Genomic DNA, 20,011 nt, shown 5'->3' on the forward strand with positions numbered 1-20,011 from the left:
AAGAAAAGAGTACATTGCGCAGAGTCACGGGTGGCCATACTTTTGGTTCACGTACTTCCAAAAATGCTGCCTTTTTCTTCTTCAGCATCTGATTTATTAATGAATACGTGAAAATGATGAAACTTGAAAGTTCATACATACTCAGATGCAGCAGATACCTCAGCATCTCAAAAAAATATGTAAATTGAAATACTGGTAGTAAATATGCCACCCTCTCGTGACATGGTGCAATTGCAGTGCATGTAGCTAGCTACTACCACCTACATAAATGAAATGATGAAACTAGAAAGGCCTTGTCCGACGACCACTTGCCCTGCCACAAAGAAGGGCATTCTTTGGGACAGGATATTCGTCTCTCCATGATTTGGAAGGTGTATACACTCTCAGATAAAATTGTTGTCCCAAGTATTGCCTTGCCCAATTCTCAGACCTTATGTTCCACATTCCCACGTTGTCTAGTGCCATGTAGATTGCAGTCCACGACCTTGGATACACCTGTACGGTGCATCTAGCAACTGTGTCTCTGAGATTGTAGTGTACTCTACTGTCTTGTGTCCACTGCCCGCTGCCAAACCTATTCACCTCACAAAATCATATGTTAGTTCTTGTGACACTGTAGTTACATGAATGCAATGCAGATTTAGTTAGTTAAATAGTAAATAGCTGAGACATACCCTACAACAAAGAAGGAATAGCCATCAATATGCCATGACTGCACAGAATCCTCCCAATTTTGGAACACAATCTCCACGAATTCGTGGAAATTGGCCCCCATGACAGAGGTTTGGAGGTAGGCATTATTGCCACCGTTAGGAATGGTAGGAATGCTTCCAACGTAGAAAACTCCTTGGATGTTGAAGTAGTCGGCTAATTTCAATGGGGTATCTGGTGCAACGTATGAGACACCATTGACAGCGTACCTCTGCTTTCCATTGATGTAAGGAGCCGAGTTTGCCAGCATGATGGTCCGGCTTGGTTGGATCAATCCATAATGGTAAGATCCCTGAGGGTTTGGTCTTGGCCCACTTGCAGTCAGGTTCCACCTGGTTTGGGATCATCAAAACAGAATATATACTGAGTTATTGGCAGATAAGTTACAGGTATAATCCTAACAAGTGCATGTAATAGTTAATGCAAAGTTTTATCCTGTATTTGGTCCCTTAAGTGCGTATATCAGTTGACACTTCACACTTTCAAGCAACAAGGAAACATAATTACCACTTCAAGGACCAAATTGTACATTAGCTCAATGTGCAATAGTATGTACTCTAATAGTTATAAACTTAAACAACAGAATAGCAATATGCAACCAAAAGAATACCGGATAGTTCTAGCCTGATAAACTGATGATGTAATATCAAGGGTAGGCCCTGGAGGAACTGGTCCAGATACCCCAATGCGTGAATAGCTATAATGAAGAATGGAAGTTGTTGTGAGTATCCGTCTGGTGAATCTTGTAGAGACAACTATGTAGTAATCCTTGACAGGTTGATCAGCTGTGACCAGCACGGAATAGGACTGTCCAAGATGGATGTCAAGGGAAGAATAGGAGTTTTGGAGGGTATGAGATCCTTCTACCTCCACAAGTTTCAAACTGTGGCCCTGGATTCTAAAGTTGATTGATGTTGTGAGCCCCACATTTGATATTCTGAATCTATAAGTCTTACCTACAGATAAGGCATTGAAACAGTGTAGTGATTAAAGGCGTGCCTTTTGAAAATTAACAATGGTAGCAGAGCACAAAAGAAAGTTCAGCAAAGCCTAGAGTTATTTGGCTACCTACCTTGATCAACAGTGAATGTGTTTCCATTCCAACCGCGTCCATTGATAAGAAGGCCATCAGGGAAGGGGAGATTATGACCATTCTCTAGTACTCGTCTCAGTCTCTACAATAACAAAGGGTAAGTATAAATGTAATGATGATGAGAGGATGTGAAGAGAGGATAAATAGAAATGAATGCAAGGGGTTTACTCGGTGGTCAAGCTTGAACCAATCTCCAGCAAGAATGGTAAAGTCTCCAGCAGGAGGAGGGAAAGGGACAGGAATGAGAGGGCGACTCCAAATTCTGATGCCACCAAATGCTCCAGCAGCTTTGTGCATTCCAAGAGATGGGAAGTAGAAATAACTACCAATCTGGTCTTTTACCTGAATAGCATATGTGAGGTTCCTCCCAGGTGGAATTGGGCAATTTGTGCCCTCCACTCCATCCTGCCAAGAGTTCCTCCTGTGCTGTAAGCCATTCCTGCAGAAAACATGCTAACATCAACAAATTCTGACAAACACAATTGTTTCTACCTGCTAAATAAATACACTATATGATTTGTGTTCGTCATAATCATTGGTATTGATTGGACGTTGGACAAACAACCTAGGAACAACAACAGTTCTGCAAAGTTAGCATTTACATTTGTTCATGAAATATGATTTGATATCCCTAAACATGTCACATTCGAGTTTCTCTTCACATAGTTTAACAAGAAGCAAACTTGACGAGAGAATTCAATTCCATCTTGAGTTGAACCTCGAAAAAGTTCCTGCATTATAATGTTGTAAGAATTTAACTGAGAAGACTGGTCAAGTAATAAAAGAAGGTTTATGTTTGCAGGGTTGAGAAGATGCCTGTGAACAGTTTTGAAATCCCATGATCTGATGAAATCATGGTAGTAATTTACCGTCCCAAATTCAGTAAGCTACTGTATTAGATTCCTAAGTTGCCAACTGCTCAAATACACTATTTTAATAACAGGGATCTATATAGTCAGTCAATTGCAAGATGCCCAAACAGAATATTGTAAAGATGAATACTTTTATGCAGCCACTCATGGAAACATAATCCACACGTCCATTATAATAGGACACAGATTTTACCATAAAGCGTCATTAAAAAAAGGGAATCTAACCTCTAATTAGCTCTTTGTTTGAAAGTGGTTTTTACAAAAAAATAAAATAAAATCTCTGATTGATCGATTATAAAAAAGAGGCCAAAAAAGATAGCATTGACAGAGACAAAAAAAGTTCACAAGTTTGCATGCCCCCGTATATAGCAAGATTTCCCCTCATATTCATGTACTGAGGCAAATTAGTAGATTTCGTTTAAATATCACACTAACTTGATAAATTAAATATAAAGAATCATGTGAGCTCTGAATTTCTTTTTCCAGGGAAGGAAAAAACCGAATAAGTTCACCTGATCTATCAGAAAAGTTAAGGAACGGAAAACGTAATTTTGATGGATAAGAAAAGGTAGGAACTTCTAATAGTTTTTATTCAAAATCTGCACAGAAAATGTATAACTTTCATGAAAGGCATGCTTCCAGGACAGAAATTAAGGAACAAAAGCAGAACAATTCAGATAGGACTAGGATGCAAGAATGTACCAAGAAATGAGAAATGGCTCTCTGAGGTAGTTATAGACATTGATAATCAAGTTGTCATTTGTAACAGCGTCTATTTGAGGCCCCGGAAACTGGCCATTAATCAAGATCCCCTGCAAGATTGGAACCAAAAACCACATTGAACCCAAAAATCTTCAACAAAGGCTACCCCAACCTGTGCCGAGCATAAAGCTAGGAAATTTTTCTTTCTGAGAAGAACAGAGTGGCAGTTAGAAAGTACCTGTTGCTTAACACCAAGAGGGTAGATGTCGCCGTAGGTGACCTTCCAAGTGAGGTACCGATAAGGGTCTTCACAGTGGACGAAAGCAAAAAGAAATGTGACAAGAAGAACGAGGAAAGAGAGAAGATTACACTTGCATGGTCTCATTTTGCATACACTGACCTCAGAAGAGCAAGGTGTGGTAACTTGCTGCTTATAATGTAGTGTGAACCTCTACATTATAGATCTGTCTGTGTTTGTTTTGTTTTTTATTTTGTGTTGTTTATTAGAAAACAGATTTATAACAGAGATCAATAATACAGAAAACAACCTACAACAAAGTCTAGAACTAAATGTTTCACTTTTTATAGTTTCTCCTCCTCCTTCTCCTTTGGTAGTTTTTATTTTACTTTTGTTTGCAATTTTTTTTGGTCGGTGGAAGGAACTTTGCCATAGTGAAAATGGAGGACATATTTTTCCTTGGAAAATATGTATTTAATAAAATTGTTAAAATATCATAATTCTTTCTCTTCTTTTGTAAAGGTTTAGGGGATTCTAATATCAGATTTAATGGATTAATAAATTTTTTATCTTTATGTAATATTTTATTTTTTTATTTTTATTTAATGTAAAACTCAGACTTAAAATAAATAAATACAAACTTTCCTTTACATATTTGATGAATTAAATTAGACTTAAAATTCACTCTAATTAAACTTGGTTAACTAATTACAAGAAAAATTACATAGTTTTTATCTAATTAATTATTTTTTGGTGTATTTACGTGGTTTAAGAGAAGAAAAGTGGTAACCTACGATGGAGAGGCAGGGCAACAGTGAAGTTTTGTTTGGTAGCGAAAGCAAAGAAAGATGGAGTGAGTTGTCATCCAGTTTAACAAATAAAGGACCATCGTGATCACATGCTTCACAGTGGTCCCACTCACCTGCATCCATTTAACATGTTAAATCAACAAAATATACAGCAGAGTGTCAGCTCTAGCAGTAACAAATACCATCCATTTTTCACTTCCACCAAGACTCATGCTAATATTTGTAATTTTTTTCTTTAGTTTTGGTTTCTGTATCTGTAATGATATCGAAGTTGATGAATTCAAGTCACGTGCATCTGACATTTTACAGCTACTTATCCCTAAGCCTGCTAAGTTATCAAGAAAAAGAATCCAATTTTGTGATTCAACCTCAGAAAATGATTTGTTTTTGTGGTGTGATGATAAAATCATTTTCTGGGTATCAGAAAGTAAGCTGTGTGAGTCAGAGTTTAAGTATTTATATCATTTTGAAGTAGTTCATATAAACCTTCCACAACTGGGCATGGTTTAATTCCTGCAATTAATGAAGTTGTGGAGTTAAAGAAGCATGGGAGGTGCAGGATCAAGCGTTTGCATGGCAACACGAAGATGTTGTTAGAATTATTATGAAAAAAACTGAAGGTGAAGCAGATTTCTAAAGGCTCATGATTGGTATATTTATAGTGCATTCATTTACGGTCACTACTGACAATACCAACAGAAAAAGAATCAACACTTTCAAACTTAAATACAACATTTATATGTAGTGATTGGTTTATTTGTAGCGCATTCATTTGCGGCAATTTACACAATTACATTACTAAAATCAAGAAAACCTTTCTAGTTTATGTAAAATAATATTAAAATACTTACAAATGAAGAAAAGAACGGTAATAGAAGTTATTATTAACAATTCACAATAATTTTATGTGTCATTATTTTATTTTATTAGTTTGGATATTTAAAACGGATCTAACTATCATATAAACAATTTTAAAAAAGTTATTAAAAATATTTTTCTTATAAGATAATGTCAATGTGTCAAGTGTATATAAACTAAGCATTTCTGTCGGTCAAACAAGTGTTGATAATGGTTTAGACGGAGTGAACAAAATATTAAAACACAGATCAAATAATTATTATACTGTTCGGAAAGTCCAACTTAGAAAAAAAATTAAAAAAAACTATTTGCCCAGTTCTTTGAATACTCTTGGACATATTAGGTTTTAAAAAAACTAGAAACTATAATTTGACTGTAAGAGGACCAATCTCTACTTGCTTCGAGATTTAGTAAGAAAAATCATCGTAACTAAGTTCATGTTTAGGTTTTTCTTACAAAAAGTTTGGAGTTTTGGATAATACAATATACTTTGTTTTTATCTTTGTCTTTCAATTTAATTTTAAATCCTAAAATATTGTTTAGGATTAACTCCTTTTTTCATTATTGCAGCATTTGAAGTATTAAACATTTTTTATTATCAGGATTTATTTTCTAGTAAATCGCTATACTAGTATTTATTTCTCTTTCTCTTAACTTGTACTTTTTCTCACTTTTTCAACTAAGGATGATAAGATGTGAAGAGAAATATGCTGGACCTGCATACCTATAATAAAAAAAGTATCGAAAGTATTTTAGTATCTTGGTCTACTTAGATCTATCTTGTTAGTCAATTTAGGTTTATTTTATTAGTCTGCTTAGATTCATCTTACATAACCCTTATTTATATAGATTAATGACATACTTGTCCGCATTTAGTTTTTATAACTCGTATTGACTTAAGTTTCTAATATTTTGTAATATATTATATATGTTTTTCCAAAGTAATATGTTCATTTACATTTCTTCTCCATTTCATCACTTATTTTTTCACGTCTATTTCATTTAAAAGTAATTTTCTCGTTCATTTTTCTTCTCTTACTTTAATATATTTTAAAATCATTTCTATTTTTAATATATTTATACTTCAGGATTAGAAATTATAAAATTATAAATATTACTTATTTTAAGAAATAAACTTATAAAATTTATTATTTTTATTAATTTAATTAACTAAAAATAAAGTTATTAAATTCTTGCATTATAAAAGCAAGAAAAAAAAAAGTTACAAAATCAAATAATTTCTTCATGCGGGTAACATATACCAATTCGTATTGTCATTCCTATTTCCCAACTTTTTCAAAGCACGTCCTTTTCTTTTCAACTTTTTTTTCATCTTGCATCTTGTTTCTTTTTTCCTTCACTTCAATTGCAAATCAGTAAATACTTATTTCTTAAAATTTCTTAGAAGTGTTTTGAATTAACTAAATGAAGTGTTTGATATAAAAAATAATCTTATAAAAGAAATACATGTTTCTCGTATTTTAATTAATATTTAAAAAATAATATTAATGTACTGGGTTACCGGACGGTCATCCCCATCCTAAATCCTTGAGTCGTCCAGCCATCACAAGAAAATCAGCTACCATTTGTTCACTTCGAATGGATTTTGGGGAGAGTGATTAAGTGGATTTGAGAGAATTTGAAGATAAAATTTTTTGTTGTTTAGTTGAGTGAATTTAGAGGTAAGTGAGAGTGGATTTGGAAGCAACGTTTGTGAGAATTAGTGTAGGATTTGATTGATGTGACATATTAAAAAAATTTACTTATAAGTTCACTCTCACCTACCTCCAAATCCACTCAAATAAACAACAACAAAAATTATCTTCAAATCCTCTCAAATTCATTCAATCACTCTCCCCCAAATCTGCTCAAGTGAACAAAAAATAATTTTGGATCCTCGCCAAAAAGTATAAATACATGTCAAAGGTAAGAGGTTGGGATCGCATTTATTATTATGCATTTATTATTGTTACATCGGACTACCGAACGGTCCGTTTACTGACTTTAGCATCGGAGAACCTTTGGTAGGTATACGGTAGGATGAAGAAGAAGGCTTGGATTGAAAACCAATTAGTCCTAGGATAGAAATTGTGTAGATATCAGGAGTGACTTGACCCATCCCAAAACAATTACCATGAAATATTGTTTGACGATTTATTTTTTAAAATTGAGTTTTATTTAAAGATATAATTTAGAAAATAATAATACAAATTTTATAGATAAAAATTAGACTTTTATTTTGTTTAATTTATAAGTTTCTTTCTTTAGGACTTCGTAATTTTTGAACCATTTACAAGTTAGGTGATGTTGTTTTTTGGTTATGTTATAATCATTAGGAAGGAGTAAAATGGATCGGTGAGAGTTGAGTTTGGAGATTCGATCTTTGATAACTTATAATTTTGTTAGATTTTCTACGAGTTTTCGAAGATGTTTAAGCTAACAGGCATAATACATTAAAACCAAATAAGAAAAGTTAATATATACAATAAAATATGTTTCGGATCATGGTCAAATGTTAACTTAAATCATTTTCTGATTACTTGTTTTAATATTATTTTATCTTTGTTTGTGTAAGTTATTTTCCAATCGTTAAAATTAGTTTAGATTCAATCGATTAAACAATCAATACTCTAATAAATATGTTGTATAAAGTTTCAATAACTATATATTTAATCTGTATATATAGTCTTTTTTTTTCTAACTTTTGAGTAATAGTTACAATCTAATTCTACTTAATCTTAATTAGTGACCTGTTTAGATTAATTAAATGATTAATTCATTTTGATCACGACCAATTAATCTTCTCTATGCTTAAACTATGTTTAAACGATAATATAATATGTTTAACACATCTAATACAAATTTAATTTTTTATTGGTTTAGATATTGAAGAGTGTTTCATCCTGCAGCTCTAACATCTCATCTTACACCTCCAAAAATTCAATTTTTACCCTTCTAACATATGCATCTCCAACTTTTTCAAAAATTTCATTTTTAATTTTAATAAATATCATTTTATTTTCTTCTTTTTCTTATTAAAGACATTTTAATAAATATTTTTTTATTTTCTTCTCTTTTTTATTAAAGACACTATACACCACCTTAATAAAATTTTAATTTAATTTAAAATTTAAATATTATTTAATATAATTTTATATTTTAATAATTATTAAAATATGATTTATATTATAATAATAGCTATATTAAAAAAATAAAAATAAAAATAAAAAAAATAAAAAATAATAAAAATAAAAATAGTATAAAATTTGATTAATATATTGAAATATATTAAATTATATTAAAATATTAAAAAAAGTTAAATAATTATTAAATTTTAAATAAAAACATAAATTTTTAAAAATTTGTTTATTAGATATCAAAATCAGTTTTGTCTTTTATTTAAAATTTAATCAATATTTAATTTAATTAAAAATTATAATATTATTCATATTTTTGTAATTTAATAATTATTAAAGTATGATTTATATTTTTATAATAGTTTTATTAAAAAATAAAAAATAAGAATAATCATGAAAATAAAAATAATATTAAAAATCACATTTAATATATTTAAATATATTAAATTATATTAAAATATTAAATTAAATTAAATAATTATTAAAATTTAAATAAAAAACAAAATTTTAGAAACATACGTTGAGATCCAATAAATTTAGGGTTAAATATGTTTTTAGTCCCTAAACTATTGGCCGTTTTTGGTTTTCGTCCCTGTTTTAAAGTAAGGTACAATTTGGTCCTTATTCTTTTCGAAACGTTCGTTTTAGTCCTCGAAAACTAAACACTGTTTAAAAATTTGGTCCTCATTTAGCAAAAAATGAGGACTAAAACCAAAATTCCGAGCACTAAAACGAACGTTTCGAAAAGAGTGAGGATCAAATTGTAGCTTACTTTGAAAGAGGGACGAAAACCAGAAACGACCAATAGTTTAGGGACTAAAAACATATTTAACCCATAAATTTATGATACGGATATGGATATCCGATAAATAAATTTTTCTAAAATTTTTATTTTTATTTAAATTTTAATAATTATTTAATTTAATTTAATATTTTAATACAATTTATATATTGAAATATACTAAATGTGATTTTTAATATTATTTTTATTTTCATTTTTACTTTTATTTTAGTTATTGTTTTTTTTTATTATTTAATAAAACTATTATAACATATTTTAATAATTATTAAAATATAAAAATATAATAAATATTATTACAACTTTTAATTAAATTAAATATTGATTAAATTTTAAATAAAAAATGAACTGATTTTGATATCGATAAACAAGTTTTTGAAATTTTTTGTTTTTATTTAAAATTTAATAATTGTTTAATTTATTTAAATCAAACTTTATATTATTATTATTATTTTATTTTTATTTTTCTTTTAATTATTTTATTTTTTTAATATAGCTATTATTATAATATAAATCATATTTTAATAATTATTAAAATATAAAATTATATTAAATAATATTTAAATTTTAAATTAAATTAGAATTATTATTAAGGTAGTGTAGTGTGTCTTTAATAAGAAAGGGAAGAAAATAAAAAGATATTTATTAAAATGTTTTTAATAAAAAAGAGAAGAAAATAAAATAATATTTATTAAAGTTAAAAATAAAATTTTGAAAGAGTTAGAAGTGCGGATGTTAAAAAGGTAAAAATGGAATTTTTAGACTTTCAGGATGAGAGGTTGTAGGATGAAATACTTCATATTGAAAGGATGTGACGTAGATTATTATTTGTATGATTTTAAGTATGAGGCTTCTCTTACATTTAAGGAACAAGTTTAAATAACATTTTATAGAAAAAATAATCGATAATAATTATTTTATAATTTTGAATTTAAAGTACTGTTTTATTTTGTTACGTGAAATTCAAATATTACTTATATTTACTTTTGAATTTTGGGATATTACTTATACTAAAAAGTAAAAGTACTTATTTTCATTTTTTTTCCTCTTTTAAGTGAAATTAGTAGTTATAGTTGATTTTTATTAAAAGATAAATATTTGGAATTAAAGAATAATAGTGTAAATCAAATAATCTTTATATATTTTCATAACAACAACTTATTCGTGTTTAATATGAACATATAAACTCATCAAATATATGGCAATAAACTCATCCACATTTTTTTAAAGATTTGTATTCTTATCATGCCACTTATGTCATTTATTCTTAAGCTTTTTAGATTTATGGTAAATTTAAGACATGTAATTCTGAAGAAATTTCACATCAACTATATACAAGATTAATTAAAATATATATATAAGGAAGATAATTATTACCCTACCAACTAGTTTTGTGAAGATAAAATAAATTTAAAATAATTTTCTAGTCATTTTAATATCTATGACTTAGATACCCAATTATATAAAGGGATTGACACCACTCTTTACTCAAAACTTTAAGGCAATGAGTTAATGAATCTTTCATCTCTATATAGTGTTCTACTTTTTCATTTCTATCCAATGTCAAACTTAGATTCACACTTGTATTCTCAACAATCTCGTCCTCAAGGGTGAGTCCCTTCCACATAGGCACACTCTCCCTCCAGCGGAAGTATTTCCAACCAACCACAACCACGAGTAGTCCTTCGTACCATCGTTCATCTTAACGAGACTTGCTTACCTTTATCCTTTGCCAGAAAAACTTTCGGTACAGGGTTGGTCACTAAGATAAATCATCGACTTTGATACCACTATTGGGTCTATCAAGGAGGAGGTTCACTGGGAAGACACAATATCAATGAGATATGAGTCCAACCATATAAGAGATTGACACCATTCTCTACCAAAAACCTTAGGCAATGAGTTATGGGTCTTTCATCTACTTTCTCATTTTTATCCAATGTGAGACGTAAGCTCACGTTTGGATTCCTATATGCTAAAAACAACTACTTCCCTTTCTTAATACAGTAATTCAATCAATAGCTTTAAGTAAGCATATTTGTAAAATTTTGATTAGCTAATTTTAATGCTGCAATTTCAAGCATCATAGACATGAATAACATTGATTTTTCATCAAAATGTTCATCCATATGGCCAATTCAACTTTTAATACTTCAATAATCATTTTATCGCTTGTAATAAGTTTAAAATACTCACTTACAACTATCAAATACTTAAAATAATTAACATGAACAACTTAAAATATTGCTTTCAATTTCATAATTTAAATATCTTTAATTAAATGAAATACTTAAACAATATTATGAAAAACAAATTACAAATAATTACTTTTAAAAAATAGTTTGAATGAGAAAGATAATAAATAACACAACGTATAAATTGAATAATACACACTTAAGAAAGATTATTATAACAAAGAAAACCAAAATTATATGAAACCTATTCTTCTTTTGAAGTTACAAATCCAACACTAGGATGGATGGAGAATAAAGACTATATAAAAATGGTAAAAGTTGACAGCATTTTTTGAATTACTTTTGTTGATAACTGAGGGAGAAGACCCCATCTGAGTTTTCTGGGGGCAACATTTGCAGTGATGAGCAGTGAATGAATTGAGTAATGATGGTCCAACCGAGTAACCAATGTTGAGGTGTGAAACACCATCTCATTCACAAACCTATTTATGATTTTGCATTGAAACGGAATCATACTGCCGACTAAATAAATGCTATCTGAAATGAAAGCAGGACAGGGCCAATGGATCCCTCATATAATCAATACTTCACCACTCAAATGCCAATGATCCTTCTGTTGCCAAATTATCCACCACAGAAGTCAGAATAACTTTCTTACAAATTTTACCACCAAGAATGCTAGCATTTGAATGGATACATTCTTTTGAAAAGTCTTGATTTCCTTGATGATTATTACAAGGATAAAGAACCAGTGGCCATCTCAGCATGTATTAGCTCGAATTCTCGATCAAATAACCACTTCCATTCGTATTATAATGTACTTGAGTCATTGAGAATTTCTGTAAGCAGAATAATAAATTTCAAGGATGAATGACGCTTGAATTTTATTACGGAAATCACATTTTTCAGAATTTTGAACTAAATACTTAATATTCTGACAGAATAGCAAAGAGATTTAACACGTGAGGATTTCAAAGTAAATACCAACCCAAGCAAACCACCGAATTTCAGAAGTTATGCAAGCAAGCCACCAAATTTAATGAGTGTAGTCAGACAACCTATTACCATTGGCTAAATTTTTGGTAATGTTGGACTCTTTTGGCAGAAATAAATCAATATTTCCATGAACTTAGGGACGGGATTGCCACCTGTCGGCAAGTATTCCGCATACACGGATTACACTACCAACCATTCAATATTAACACCTTAAATGCTCAGTCAGATAACCTAGTATCCTAAGCAACTAGAGATTGCTGGCCAAAATAAAATGATACAATAATTACAGAATAGTATGACTCATTTGAATTTCAAGAAAAATGCAACACAGAGGAAGGGAAATTATATATTATATCAAAGGCAGATTGAAGTTCTGAAAATACAGCATTTGTCCCCATATACAATGTCAGTAACGTCTCCATTACATTTTTCATGTAATCTGTACAAAATTACATGCAAAACATGCCTAAGATACAGAATCGGCAAGAGAGTGAGAACATCAAAACAAAGGGTTCACCGGACAGCCAGATTCTCCAGACATGCAATTACACACTAGAAATTGTCAAAAGCAGACCATAATGATCACTAGGCAAAACTGGAAGTACCAGTTGTTTGATCTCATTTCTTACTTTCTTCTCTTTGTTGTATGAAAGACCAGGTATTACTTCCATCCCAATCATGTCAACACTAATTATCTTAAAATCAGTTAAATGACAAATGAAGCGATCTAGTCGCTTTTGGAGAGTACGGTTGCCTGTCAACATCTGGTTCGTCTTGGTGTCATAAGTCCAACCACTTTCATTTGGCCTTAGTTGAGCCCAGGCATCAATCCATCCACCTTGCAACGGATATTGGCCATCACCTTTATCATCCCAGTTCATGTCACCTCCAAAAACAACATTTGGCTTATTATCGAGAAGGTTTAAAGCCTCATTGGCCTGAACTACTCTTTCCTTGCTGAACATCTGATCCCATTTGGGGGGGCCTGGACAGGGACTCTCAAGATGGCTAGTGGCAATAACCAATGACTTGCCACTTTCAGCTTCAACTTCGGCAATGCAAAGTTCTCTTCCCATAACGGAATTGCTGAAGGGCTTGTTGCGGAAAGACTTAACAGGCAATTTGCTTAGCTGCAATTGCGTACACAGGTATACCAGAAAACATAAACTACCTCTTCGCCAAATAAAATGCTCACTTAAAAGTAAATATAACCTCCAACAACTGTAAAAAATAACTTCTAGCTAAATGCAGACAAGCCATTAATGACAAACCAGCAACAAGAAGTTCAAAGGATAGACAATCACGATTACTATAACTATTATAACGTATCAGCACAGATTTATCAATATGACCCTATGAACAGATTTGTTCCTACTTTCAAAACCTATGAATAAACTGCATGTTAGCAAAAAAAAACTCGTGCCAAGCACACAAAAAATGGCGACATATTTACCGTGAAGTAATATCCAGGTCATCAAAATAAATGCAGCACATGGGATATAAAGGGGTCCAGTCTAGAACACACCGAACAAGTATGTATCAATAGAGGCAAAGGTTTAAAGATATCAAACTTACCACCATACAGAAGTATGGTCTTGAATAAGCCATCTCAAAAGAAACCGAGCAACGGTACACACTCCACCACGTGGATTGCTTGAATATGTCATATATATTGGGAGTCACCTCCTGAGGCGGCAGCGGTCCAAATTACAGAAAGCAACAAAACTTCAAAAAAAGTCATCAAATAAGAAAGACAGCTAGGAGCACAAATATTGAAACCTGGAAGCAGATAAAGTCAGGGGAATGCAACTGAACAAGATCACCAATAGCCTCCATCCTCTTCTGCAACTCCAAATCTTCCCGGAACCAGACATTGTAACTCAGTATCTTAAACGTACTAAAAGCTTTTCCCGACTCCGCATTATCTGCAACATCCAATAGCATTTCATAAAGCACGTATTTTGCAGACATTACAAAAAATAGAAACGCATAAAAAGACGCTCACCATCGCCGGTGGTACGTGTAGGTGTAGCCTTATTGAACAGCTTAACCTTCTTTGAAGTATCATCATCATCCTCGACAACATGAACTTCATGGATGGCCTTTCTTTTGTTGCAGGGTCGAAGAGGGAAGAAAACAGAGCCAACGGAAGAATCGCCGTCAGTGGCGTCAGTCAAGTCGTCGAGATGGGAAAGAGAGAGAACGGGGCATCGAGTAGCGCAGACTTTGCAAGAGGGGTTGTTGTAAGGGTTTAAGAAAGTGCAAGCCTTGCACGACCATTTCGGGGGCGACGAAGACGAAGAAGAAGGACCGCTTGGGGACGCGGGGGACAAGCAGATTTCGCACTCCCGCTTTTGAAAAGGAGGGTTCACGAAAGTGCATTTTTTGCAGGTCCAAGACATCGGAGATGAAATGCGAACCGATCCAAATTTTCTAGGGTTTATCAGAAACGATGATGAAGCAAGTGAAGAGAAGAGTAATCGAAGAGGCATTTCAAATTTCATGCCGTTTTTGAACGACTATCAAGACGCAACGCTTTGAAAAAGGTTAAAACGGCAACATTACAAGCCGTACGTCGAGTGTCGAGTAAAAATGAGCTAAAAAAAATAGTAAAAAAATGAAGCTAAAAAATTTGTAAAAAGGTTCGATGCATAATGAGTTGATGAAGTAAATTGATTTCTTTAAAATTATTTTATTTCTTTTATTTTATATATTTATTGTAGTATATTAAATTTATTTGACTAATGGTGTTAGATGTATGTATTTTTAACTAGAATATAAAAAACATTTTTCTATAAATTAAATGTACAAACTATAACAAAATAATTGTTGTTTGTAGGTTACATATCAACTCAATTCAATTAGGTTCAAACTCATCTTCAATCCGAGTTAAAACCTATTTCAACCTCGTTTAACATGCAAATTAAATTAAGTAAATAAATTTAATTTAATTCACTTTTAAAAGACAATGATTTTTTTAGGTCTCACCTAAGTTGACTTTAAAATTTGAATCTATTTTGACATATCCGTACCTACATTCATTTTCAATTTACCATACATTTATATAAATATTATTAAAAAATCTGTTATACATTTATTTGTTAAACGTAAAATTAATTATGTTAGAATACTTAAAATTATATTTTTTAATTTACTGAATTTATCACACTGACTATTTTGCCCTTTTAAATTGAAGAACACTGCTGAATTTTAATTGGTTCAACAAAATGATACTTATTAAGTTTATCGTACAAGTATATATTTTGCGATAGTTGCCACAACTTTAGTAGAGACTAAATTTACCTGAATAATTTCAATAATAATAAATTTGAGCTCGTTTGATCAATTTTAGGTTCTTATTTGATTAACTCTACATTTGACTAATACAAAATTTAGTCATTTAATTATATTAACGTTTGAAAGTTTTTTAGTGATTAAGTAATTATTTTCTCCGAATATTAGTATACGTAATAAGAGGATTTCAATATTATTGATAAAATTAGAAACCAATCAAGGTATCAATTGCGGGGATAGCTCAGTTGGGAGAGCGTCAGACTGAAGATCTGAAGGTCACGTGTTCGATCCACGTTCACCGCATTCATTTTTACCTTTTTCATTTCTTTATTCATTCATGTTGGCATATTTAATTAAATCGAATATATATATATAATTATTGTAACACATAAATTTAAATTATATCATTTATTAGAGTATTCAATTAAATCATAACTATTTAAAATCTTTTTAAGATATTAATTATAATTTTAAAATATAAATTTGCATTATTTAGTCATTTTTGTTTTAGTCATTTTCACAATTTAAAAATGAAACTGAAAGTAAATTTTTAGAAAATTAAATGAGATTTTAATAAAGAAAATTGTTATTTAAACTTAATTTATGTTATATTCTAAAGTTATTTAGTTTGCTACACAGTTTAAAAATATTCAATTAATTGTGTACGTGTATTCCATAACTTCAAGGCACGTTTTAACTTGGAAGAAGAAAATGTTGGCACCATAATGCACTCAAAAGTGAAAAATGGTTGGCCTGAGGAGCACTGCTACTTGTTTTTATAAGAAATAAAAAAAATGCATTTTCAGCTAGACAGCTACCTTTCAAAACTAACTTCTGCCCTGGGTGCAAATAAATTAAAATTGTTAGGTATTTGGTATATAAATATTCGGATAAATGTTTAGCCAACAAATTGCATAGAGAAATCAGAAAGCTAATTTGAATAAGAAAAGGGACTCGTCAGCTAAAAAATAATACTCAAATTATTGGGCCCAGACACAGATAATGGTGACGACATTGTAAACAAATTGATTAAGAAATACGTACGTTAATTACAAGAGCCCCCCCACGAAAAATAATCAACGCTACTTTCTAATAAAAGGAAGCATCTAATAAGCCCTAGAAGTTTAGACCTACAAAACAGACATTATTCCTTTCCTCTTATGACCTTATCCTTAACTTTATGAAATTCAAAATTCCAAAAAGAACAAAAAATTGAATTATTTGCATCTCATAAAAGGACCAACAACACAGTGGGGAGACATGCAGCCAAGAAAATGTGCAAAACGTTGTGAATTGCACTTATTTTTATGCTGTCAAACGTTTTGAGCCTAAACTTTTCCCCTGCACTGCTTGACACGGTGGAGTTCACCACCTCCTTTGTTTTGTTGCTCACTCTTTTACTGCATCACATGAAAAAATAACGGGTAATCAATCAGAACTGGGTTGTTTAAAAAATAACAAAATGTTCAGATTTTGAGCATAACAAAGATATTTAGAAAAACAATACGGAAACTGGGCAGATATTGTTTCTTACCTTCCAGGAAATATACAGCTCCCGTGACCTGCAAGGGTATTCCCCACATAAAAGAGAAAAAAAACATATTAACCACAAGTGTTATATTATACCTGGAAACAGACAACAAAGAGAAAAAAACACAAAACTGTGGAGCCCATTCTGCACTGATAATATCTCAAAAGTACTACTTGGTGGAGCTAGCAAGCAAGACTACAGTAAGAAATTGCCCTGTAAAAATTGGAGAGTACGAAAATTACAACTCCACGAAGGTAATCTAGAAACACGGTCCAGAATCCTAGCATTTGTCAGGAGAATCAGTGTGCTCTCAGACAAACCAGTGTCCAACTAAGTCATGGGAGTGGGTGCCAGTCCATGCAAATGCAATTGCCAGCTCCCCCTTTCTCTTTCAATTTTCACATAATAATGCCAAACCAAAGGGGGCATTTTGCAGTGTGTGGGCACCACACACAAAAGTGCCTCGAATCATTACCTCCCACACCTCTATTTTCAAATCGTTTCCCCGTTTCTTATCATAAGTAAAATCTCTAATCAGTAATTGCTATTTACCATAGTGAGCTTCCTAAAACTGTTTACATGAACTTTCATTACAGAAAGAGTAAAGTCTCTAGCACAGTAAACCCTCGATTCACTAATGGTCATGGCATGATCCTAATGAGTTTCCTGAAACCACCTCTCATCTAAGCTTTTAATTACCAAGAATAAGTAACATCTCTCACAATAGTCGCATAAAACTTTTCCTTTTATTGTTAATCAGTTAATTGTGCAGCATTGCCACAAACTTTAGGTATGCTAATTAGAGAAAACAAGAAAGACCAACAATAATTACTCTAAAACAGCAACCCATTTAATAAAGTTAACTAAAGATCTATCTTTTGTTTTTCTTGCTTCCGATTGCAGCTTAATTTTTAGCAAAATGACAATGAGAAAACTAAAAACTGAACTTACCGGGATCGGTGGTGGTGATCATAGCCACCCCATTGAAGTCACAAGTTCCTTGAGACTTGCCTTCTTTCTGGTAATAGCTATCAAACGCATAAGACGCATGGTTCTTCACAGTATTAGGCTGGTAGCAACTCTCCCCAGGCTGAATCTCCGAACAATTGGCCCTTCCGGGTCCACAAGCCCAATCCAGCGCAGCCTGCAACGTCTTCGAATCAAACCCATCCATGGCAATGCAGTATGTCCGATTGGTGGTATCGTTCGCCAAAAAGGTCCCAATTCCGGACACATGAAGCAGATACGCCGGCGTAGAGTTCCCGTAAAACAAACCCCAGTTGGCCTCCGACACCGGTGGAGCCCTCAAGTCTTCATTAAAGAGCTCGTAGATAAACACACTGGAAGTAGTTTCTGGATGCAAAGGGGATCCACTGCGATCAAACACGTGCCGAATCAAGTTGGAATTGTAGGTATCGGCATTGTCTCTGGTGGCATAAGGCTCCTTAGAGTCACCCTTGGCAGGCCACCCAGTTTCGGTGACAAGAACAACAACATCGGTGATGTTGAGGTTCTTCATGGAGAAATAGGCAGAGTCGATCATGGCATCGAGCACATTGGTGTAGTGAAGCAAGGTGTTGGGATCGACCATTTCCTTGTTAGGAGTGAGGGGTTTGAAGAGGGCATTGTCGAGAGGAACCACGCCCTTGTTCTGCATGAAGACGTAGTAGGGGTAGAGGTTCATCATGAGAGGGGAACCGGTGCGGGAGAGGAACTGAAGGAGAGGGAGCATGAAGGAGACAAGGGTTTGGTTGAAGTAAGCCTGAGAGGGAGGGAAAGGGTCGAGAATGATGGAGGCGGCATGGGGGGTTGAGACCTTGATTTGTTGGTGGAGGTTGGAAGCGACGAGGGCATTGTAGAGGGACTCAACGGCGGGGAGAATGAGGGGGGCAGAGGAGGGGACGGTGGTGAGAACCTCGTCACCGACGGAAATTCCGGCGATTAGGGTTTGGGGATAGTAAGCGACGACGTTTCGGTCGATCCACGAAGCTGCGGTGGCGTTGGAGGAGCCAATGGCGAGGAGCTGGTTGTTGGGGACGCTGATAATCACCCGAATCTTTGTCCCCGACAAGGCTTTGAGGATGTCCGGGTTGGCATCGTAGATTCGCACGTGCGTTATCTTCTGCAGTTGAAGGAACGCGACCAGGTCCGAGGCTGGAGGAAGGTTAGAGACGTCCGTGCCGATGTTGACGCCCACGAATGGAAGCTTCTCCTCTTCCTCTCCATTTTGGTCCTTCAGCAGGGAATGTAGTGGTTCTGCTTCAGCTGCAATGCAAATTGAAAGCAAGTTAATTACTATAATTGAGCACTGCTAATCGGTAAAGTTGGAGAATTTTTGAAGAGTTTGGGAGTTTGTCGGTTACCGAAGGCGGAGAAAGAGAGGAAGAGGATGTGAATGAGAAGGAGGAGCTTAGAGTTTGCCATTGAAAAGGAGGGTGAACTTCACTTCCTCCTCCCCTGCTTCTGCTTCTGCTTCAGCCGCAAATCCTTGCATTATCTCATCAAAAGATTGTTATTATTATTAGTTACTTAAATATTATTTAGTATTTAAGGTAGGTGGAATTTTGTTGAAGAGAAGAAGAAAATGTGGCCAAGAGGGATGGGGTTAAAGAATTGATGAATCGGGGAGAGATATCCACCAAATAATGGAGATGTTGGTTTGTTGAACTTACTTCACTCTCTTCTCACACTTTACTGCAAACTATTCTTCTCTCTCCTTTTCAGATTCTGCTCCTTTCTCTAAAATGCCCTTCAACTACAACCCTATATACCCTAT

At 32.9% G+C, this 20,011-nt stretch overlaps 3 protein-coding genes and 1 non-coding gene across 4 annotated transcripts; 1 reads left to right on the forward strand and 3 right to left on the reverse strand.

Moving 5' to 3' along the window:
- Positions 1-55: 55 nt before the first annotated feature.
- LOC124833663 (L-ascorbate oxidase homolog) lies at positions 56-3,893 on the reverse strand. The gene is made up of 7 exons (XM_047308192.2): positions 3,617-3,893; positions 3,379-3,488; positions 1,973-2,243; positions 1,784-1,886; positions 1,322-1,667; positions 675-1,043; positions 56-574 (listed from the first exon to the last, which is right to left on the reverse strand). The coding sequence occupies exons 1-7, from the start codon at positions 3,761-3,763 to the stop codon at positions 283-285; spliced, it is 1,638 nt and encodes a 545-aa protein (XP_047164148.1). The 5' UTR covers positions 3,764-3,893; the 3' UTR covers positions 56-282.
- An 8,838-nt stretch (positions 3,894-12,731) lies between these two features.
- LOC124833720 (endonuclease/exonuclease/phosphatase family protein) lies at positions 12,732-14,950 on the reverse strand. Its single transcript, XM_047308266.2, has 4 exons — positions 14,416-14,950; positions 14,190-14,335; positions 13,986-14,096; positions 12,732-13,540 (listed from the first exon to the last, which is right to left on the reverse strand). Exons 1-4 carry the CDS (start codon positions 14,912-14,914, stop codon positions 12,956-12,958), a joined length of 1,341 nt encoding a protein of 446 aa, XP_047164222.1. The 5' UTR covers positions 14,915-14,950; the 3' UTR covers positions 12,732-12,955.
- Positions 14,951-15,934: 984 nt separating this feature from the next.
- Positions 15,935-16,007, forward strand: TRNAF-GAA (transfer RNA phenylalanine (anticodon GAA)). The gene has a single exon. It is a non-coding gene; the product is annotated as a tRNA-Phe (tRNA).
- A 700-nt stretch (positions 16,008-16,707) lies between these two features.
- LOC124833689 (O-Glycosyl hydrolases family 17 protein) lies at positions 16,708-19,999 on the reverse strand. Its single transcript, XM_047308225.2, has 4 exons — positions 19,599-19,999; positions 18,187-19,500; positions 17,239-17,266; positions 16,708-17,104 (listed from the first exon to the last, which is right to left on the reverse strand). Exons 1-4 carry the CDS (start codon positions 19,657-19,659, stop codon positions 16,933-16,935), a joined length of 1,575 nt encoding a protein of 524 aa, XP_047164181.1. The 5' UTR covers positions 19,660-19,999; the 3' UTR covers positions 16,708-16,932.
- Between the last annotated feature and the right edge of the window lie 12 nt (positions 20,000-20,011).

Source organism: Vigna umbellata, chromosome 1, assembly GCF_029865625.1.
Source record: "Vigna umbellata cultivar VRB3 chromosome 1, Vumbellata_1.0, whole genome shotgun sequence".
Classification (NCBI taxonomy): Eukaryota; Viridiplantae; Streptophyta; class Magnoliopsida; order Fabales; family Fabaceae; genus Vigna; species Vigna umbellata.